The sequence below is a fragment of the Engraulis encrasicolus genome, chromosome 11 (genome assembly GCF_034702125.1).
Source record: "Engraulis encrasicolus isolate BLACKSEA-1 chromosome 11, IST_EnEncr_1.0, whole genome shotgun sequence".
NCBI classification, from domain to species: domain Eukaryota; kingdom Metazoa; phylum Chordata; class Actinopteri; order Clupeiformes; family Engraulidae; genus Engraulis; species Engraulis encrasicolus.
Genome location: NC_085867.1, coordinates 37,272,905 through 37,280,404, shown reverse-complemented (window position 1 = coordinate 37,280,404; position 7,500 = coordinate 37,272,905). Strand labels below are relative to the sequence as shown.

At 43.4% G+C, this 7,500-nt stretch overlaps 1 protein-coding gene across 3 annotated transcripts in view; it reads left to right on the top strand.

Annotated features, from left to right (window-relative positions):
* Window positions 1-7,500, top strand: part of LOC134458306 (fibrillin-2) — a 174,354-nt gene that overhangs the window by 30,076 nt on the left and 136,778 nt on the right. For all 3 annotated transcript variants that reach the window (XM_063210537.1, XM_063210535.1, XM_063210538.1), the window contains one exon: window positions 4,912-5,037. In XM_063210537.1, the coding sequence (XP_063066607.1) occupies window positions 4,912-5,037 (126 nt within the window). The remainder of the gene's footprint in view (window positions 1-4,911; window positions 5,038-7,500) is intronic.

The window sequence follows — 7,500 nt, the reverse complement described above, 5'->3', positions numbered from 1 at the left end:
GCCAGACACACAGGATGTGACTGACCTTCACGCGTTCCCAATTTTTCATTCTTTTTTTTTTTGGTAAATAAATGTTGTCAGGGCCAAAGGTAATTACTCACTCATTCACGTGATTAAGTGTCTTTCGTGTGTTTTTTCGTCGGGATGTTGAGAGGAAGTGTGTTGAGTGAGCGAGTGGAGGGGAGTCTAGATGTTGTGGATGTAGGCTGCATGCACTGCACTGTGGCAGGCTGGTCTTTGAAAGAATGACAGCTCTGTGCTGTCATCGAGTTTATAGTCCACTGATAGGCGTGGTTAGTATTTTATAGTCCTGCCAAATTGAGATCTTGCCATTCCGAACTCAAATGACCTCTCGTCTTCTACTTGAGTAGCCCGAACCCGCAGAAAATTGAATTTGTGAATTGTGTTCTTGATGCAATGTTAATACTGAAAGGAAGCACTTTTGGCGTTGGCAAAAACTATATAACTATATAACTATTATAATTTTATAATTAAAGTGATTGATCTAATTAGCAACTAATGTGATGATGTAAATGGTTATAAACGTACAGACACATCTCTAAGAAATTCAATTTCATGTACAGTACGTACATAAGTAATATTAAAACTGCAATTTTATCATAAATCTCTTCATAGCAAATGCATAGCTAGCTCCTCCAACTCTTCCAAAAGCATGCCAAAAAGCAAGATACAAAGGAGTTTAGAGCACTCAGGAGCCCATCTGCTACGGGTGAAGTCAAGTTCCATAAAAGAAAGAGAAAGCAGAGGCACTCTGAGATTTCACAAATCCGATGAAGACCAATATGATCACAATGCATAGGCCCATGTGTTTTAAACTCTTTTTACATGACTTATTACATGTTACATTTTTGTTCAATCTCAAAGTGCCTCTGCTTCTTCTTTCATTTTTTGGGACATACCAAAAAAAAAAAAAAACCAATTTCTAAGAAACGAATATTCTAAGTAAGAAATAATTCTGCTATTGCTGAATCCAACACTATCCCTCACCTCCACACAAACCCTTTAAAAAAAAAGCAAAAGAAGTGTTATCTGGCTCATGAAGTCAGTAAGGCACGGCGGCCTACTGTTATCACGGCTGAGCGATCAAACACTTAATATGTACTTTGAATGAGATACAGAGCTGCTCAGCACAACCCAATTACAGATATCAGCAGACCTAGTTACATGGAGAGCTGTGAACTCTCTGTGGTATGATGAGGTGTAGAGATCAGAGCAGAGGGAGAGAGAGAGAGAGAGAGAGAGAGACAGACAGACAGACAGACAGACAGACAGACAGACAGACAGACAGACAGACAGACAGACACAGAGAGAGAGACAGACAGACAGACACAGAGACAGACAGAAACAGATAGAAAAATAGAGAGAGAGAGAGAGAGAGAGAGAGAGAGAGAGAGAGAGAGAGAGAGAGAGAGAGAGAGAGAGAGAGAGAGAGAGTCCAATCATTTCGAGTAGAACAACATTGTAGGAGCCAAGTTTGAAGAGGCACATGAGAGGAAGAGGGCTTGAAGAAAAGCACACCCTGTTTATAAGGGAAACAGCTGGGGAGTCGCCGAGCAAAATCACTTTTGGTTGGATATCAATGTCATAATTACTGTAAAATAAAATGAGTCAGGCGTGAAGAATGTAAAATATTTTGACTTTTGAGTGCTTTAGAGAGATTCGGAGTAAACAAAATACTGTACAACTGAAAACAGTCAGATGGCAAATGACAACAAGGGAGAAAGGATGAACCAAAGAGAGATAGTGAAGGAGAGAGTGAGAGAGTGAGAGAGACAGAGAGAGAGAGATATTTCTGCTGAAAAAGAGGCCAGATACGCGGTCTGTCCAGTGACCTCATCTCTCCTACTCCCCTCTCTCTCTCTCCCTCTCTCTCTCTCTCTCTCTCTCTCTCTCTCTCTCTCTCTCTCTCTCTCTCTCTCTCTCTCTCTAGCTGTTCACCTCCAGTAAGAGCAAAAGGGGGAAAGACAGATAGAGAGAGAGACAGAGAAAGTGGAGGAGTGGAGGTAGAAAGGGAGAAAATAAAAAACGGCATGGAGACGGAAAAGAAAGATAGAGAAAAATAGAGAGGATAGGGAGAGGGAAATAAAGTGAAAGTAAGCAAGAGAGATTGAAAATGAGGGAGGGGGGGGAGAGAGAGAGTGGCACGGTGCCTTGTGGCTGTCAGGTCTGTGAAGTAGAGGCGAGCAAGAGATAACACCTACTTGTGCATACACACTCTCCCTCCCCTCACCTTCCTCTCTTCCTCTCTTCCTCTCTTCTTCTGGGCTCTGTGAGCCTTTTAGCACACGTGAATCTCCAACACAGTCTCATCCCAACTCGTCAATTTCTGACTACCGTTGACCAGACGATAATTTTTGACGTTGAGGGCATACCTGCCATGTCACATGTTGACTATGTGGCCTAAACCTAGACCTCTCCCTAACCATCAGTGAAGTTATGCTGCTACAAGGGGGGCATCTTTGAGGTGCATGTCACATTTTGACTGCAAGGGCATACCGTACGGGGCGCATCCATTAATGCGTCTTGTTATCGCAGCTCGACGTATTGGATACCCCAGTGTCGACGTACTGCTACTACAGCTCGCGTTATATACAGGAAGTATATCAATCTACATTTCTAGCCATTTTTATCGATGTAGCAAAGTACCGGAATCCCAACATGCTTTGCGAGTCCGGCAACGACGATCTGCCGGATTTCATTGAAAATGAAATGAACCCGTTCGTACGGCTTGCGTCAAATTGAACAATGGACGAGTACCGTTAGACGTCAGAAATTGACGAGTTGGGATGATACACTGCTCCTCTACTGTGTTCTAGTCTAGTGAATGTTGCTGACTATGAATTATAGATACTTGTACATGAGGAAAAATGAGGAATGGTCCACTTTTATAGCCATATAAGACGTCTAGTCCATATGCAGCATGAATCAATTTAGCTGTGGCCTGGTGAAGGAGTTGGATGCGACCACCGTGGCCTAATGGTTAGGGATGTAATCTTAAGATCAAGATCAAAGGGTTCCAGAACCCCACCCTTACCTCTCCCTACACCTCCATCCATGGCTGAAGTGCCCTTGATCAAGTAGGTAGCAGGCTTTTAAGGATGCTGTCCCAAATAAATACTTAAAATCAAAGAAAAGGGGGGCACACCTTGCATCAATTTTTTCTTCTTTATTTTTGTGCACACTGAAGAAGGCACACGCCGAAGCGCATCTGTGCACAAAAATAAAGAAGAAAAATTTGATGCAAGGTGCGCCCCCTTTTCTTTGAAGTGCCCTTGAGCAATACAAGGCACCTTATTTACCCTGTAAATAGCTCGGGTAAGTCATCGATTTGTATACAGTAGCTAAGTGTAATGTAATATAATATAGATCTTTTTCGTATGGGTGTACAGTCGAGATACTCAGGTCCACCAATAACCTGCTATGAAAACAAGAGGCCTTTCTTTGTGTGTGTGTCTCTCTCAGGTAAGGAGGGATCTGATTCGCACACATTAAGCATGCCTTCCAGGTCTTTTCAGCTCTCTCCAGCACCCTCCTACAGTCTGTCCCATAAGTTTGACAAGAGGCCCTTCTTCCCGCGGGGGCGAGAGGATGTTACTAAAGCCCCGTGAATGCTGCTTCTGTCCATCTGTCTGTCTGTCCGCCCCCCACTCATACAGTAGTGTCACTGAAGAGTGTCTGTCTGTCTGTCCACTTTCCTCTCAAAGTGCTTCTTCTGGGAAAAAATGCCTTCTTCTGGGAGGGGTGTGTGTGTGTGCGCGCGTGCGCGTGTGTGTGTGTGTGTGTGTGTGTGTGTGTGTGTGTGTGTGTGTGTGTGTGTGTGTGTGTGTGTGTGTGTGTGTGTGTGTGTGTGTGTGTGTGTGTGTGTCCTGGCTCTGGGTGTTTAGGGGGGCACTACCCACAGCGAAACAGGAAATCACGTAGCCCACACAATCACACACACACACACACATTCACACGTACACACGTACACATGCACACACGTACACGCACGCACGCACGCACGCACGCACGCACACACTGAATGACGTCACAGAGAAGGCCAGCTGTACACTGGAGATGCACTCCAATCTCATCCCCTTTGTATCTCAGTTGCACTGATGATGGCCTGATCGTCCCCTAAAACATTTTGCACTTTACTTTAGTTTTGCTTCCTTTTTTTGCTTTTCACTGACTTAAAACATTTACATTTTACATCGGCATCGGCTATTCTATTCTACTCTATTCTATTCTATTATTTTGTGTTCTATTCTATTCTGTTCTGTTCTATTCTATTGTATTGTATTCTATTCTATTTTCTATTCTATTCTACTCTATTCTATTCTATTATTTTGTGTTCTATTCTATTCTGACGCCTGTATAAATACAAAGAGCCACCATAACAGCTATGGCGTTGTTCGAATTCTGGATAGTGGAAGTGTCTGAATCCAGGTGTTTGTGTGAAACAAAGCAGTGATTTGCTGGTTATGAGTGAACCGCCTCTGTTAAATTTAGCAGCTCTCAACTCCTGTTTTATGTGCTTGGCATGGCGGAGTAAGGAGAAGTAGAATTTTCCTACGCCGGGGCTATTAAAAATCACCAGCGCCGGCCGTAGAGCAAAATGTAAGAGAGTGGAACGTGCCGGAGGAAGCAAAGGACTTTTTTTTGATGGTTTGTTTTCAAAAGGCGAAACAAGCTCATTTGCACCATTTGCCGAACACAAATGTTACAGTCACTGTAGTTTTTTTTCTGCATTCCGTGTCTGTATTTATGTCCCTTGGCTCAGCCTCAGCTGTGACATTAATGTGCTGCGAGCAGGACACTCCAGATGTTGTCATGATTGTTTATACGTTCTTCTCTCTCTCTCTTTCTCTCTCTCTCTCTCTCTCTCTCTCTTGCTCTTCACATGACCAGATGTTGACGAATGCCAGGCCATCCCAGGGCTGTGCCAAGGGGGCAACTGCGTTAACACCGTGGGATCGTACGAGTGCAAGTGCCCCACTGGCCATCGCCAGAACGAGGCCAGTCAGAAGTGTGAAGGTAAGTGTGAGGGACTGAAGAGTTAACTGCACCTTATACAGTAAAATGGGGGCCAAGTTGTAAGTGGCTGGAGTTCTCTTTGCAGCCTGAATTTGGTTTGGTTTCATCCAATAAGCCCAATGTTTCCCAACCTTCCCAACCCTCTAAGCATTTTTGTCATACCCTGAGTACCTCCTCTATATCTCTTCCTCTATCCCAATGTGAGTATGCTCCATACATTTCTTATTATTTTTTGTTTTCTGCGTACCCCCTGTAGTGTACTCACCTACTAGTGGCATGTGTACCCCTGGTTGGGATACACTGCAATAAGGTCTTGCTACTCTGGCACAATGATGGCCCAGTGAACTAAGACATTATCAATTTAGCTATCTGGGCCACTGGAGGTTTGCCTAATGCATTAAAATGCTCCAAATTGTAAGCGGATGGAGCTGCTTTTGGAGCTTGAAATTGATTTCGTTTCCTTCAAAAATGTCAATTATGGTCCGATGTGCATGGAGCTTTACGGTCCTCTGCAATGGTTCCTAAACTTTTTCTACAGGGACCCCATTTTGGACCTAAGAATGTTTTTTGCCCCCCACCCCTATGTCTTTAGGTATTTGCTTGTCCATTAATATTGCTAGATTTTCCATTAATAGTTTTTTCTGTTAATATTGTGAAAAATTCACCGTTAATCTGATAATATTGTGAGAAATTCACCGTAAAAGCAAACCTTAGTTAACCATGCAAGTGAAGTGAATACTGTTACTACTAATCAATATGGAATTAGGCTGTTAAACCCTGGAATTCTTTTGCATTTTTATGCAAAGCCCATTCTGTTCGCGACCCCCAGCACTGCCTCCATGACCCCCCTGGGTGTCCCGGCCCCCAGTTTGGGAACCACTGGCATACTGTATCTGGGGCACTAGAGATGGAAGTGGTCCAGAGATCCAGCTCCTGGTTCCCCATCATCAAATCAAGAACATATGCATTACATTACATTCTAAAACACTTTGGTGATGCTTTTATTCAAAGCAACTATAGATATTTTACAGGGTATTGGATACAGTCCCTGGAGCAATATGGGATTAGGAGCCTTGACCAAACACACTTAGGTCATGGACAGAGGTGTAGAGATAGGATTCAAACTTGCAACCTTTTGATCTCAAATACACCTCCGTAACCATTAGGCCACAGCTGCCCCGTATTCCAAAAAAGGTGGTTTAAGTTACTAACCCGGCTAAATTAAGTTTTCAATCTCTTAACAGAAGACACTTCCAGGTTTGTCCTCCTATCAAAACAAAGCCACAAGCCTCCTCCGTTATAGGAGTTGCCCCTTGATCAAGCTTAACGTACCAAGAGAAGCGACATAAACAATCAACAAAACAATCAGCTCCCACAATCAAATGCAAACCAACAATGAGGGTTTCATCCAAAAAGAGTCTGTAACCTATTATAGGTCCAAAGATGACCCAGCAAGCAAGGAGCTTTATCTGGGCCACTGGAGGTGGAAGTGGTCCACAGATATACAGTAGTTTCTGCTTCCCCACTATCAGGCCCAAACTGGAGAAGCTGTTGAGGACAGAAAAGAAGTAAAACAATTGTCAGGACCTAAGTCAAATGACAAACAATGAGGCCAAGTTCCAAGTGTTCCCAAACGTAGTGACTCAGTCCAGTCAAATCCAGTTGTTTTGGATACTGTGACGCTACTTGTAATCCACTTACCTCAGCTTTTGAACTGCATTAAAACTAATGCAGTAATGTGTTTTGTATACCTAACGTAATAAGTGTTGTGGTGTAACAAAACCCTGTGGCATATCCTGACGTGTGACGAACCAAAGGGTCTCTAAACACAGATGGTTATGGTGATGTGGTCATTTTCCACTCTCTAGAGCATCTCCTCGGATGTTGATGCAATGGTAATGGACCATGGCCCATGGCTGGCGACACAATCAAGGTGCAATTAAGATGAACGTAAACAAAGGGATAGAAGTTGATGTAGTTGTGAAATGACGAGCTGTCAGTTTGACAAGTTTGAAATCAAATTACAGCCCAATGAGCAGGTTCAGTTGTTGTTCCCATGTTGGCAGGACACAGTTGATGTTACCTGTGGGGAATATGTGCCATTCTTTTGATACACTGTAGGGCTTTGAATGAGCACTTTGCTTACATACACACAGCTGTTTCCATGGACTGTTGGGCAGTGGGTGGGTGTTGAAGCTTGCCTGCTTTCTTGTCTGTTATGAAAGACGTGGGGGAATCACTTTTAGACTGTGTAACACAGTGCAACACTGCTACAATTACTGTCAAACCAAACTACTTATTTTGAAAGCTGACGTTTCGGTCAGTCAGACCTTTATCAGTGTGGGCATGGGGAAAAGAAGGTAGAGAGAGCATCATTTCACATACAGTATGAGAACAAAAACCAGCCCTTGTCAAAATTCAAGTCCAATGTCATATTGTCGCCCAGTAAATCCATTTAATTCC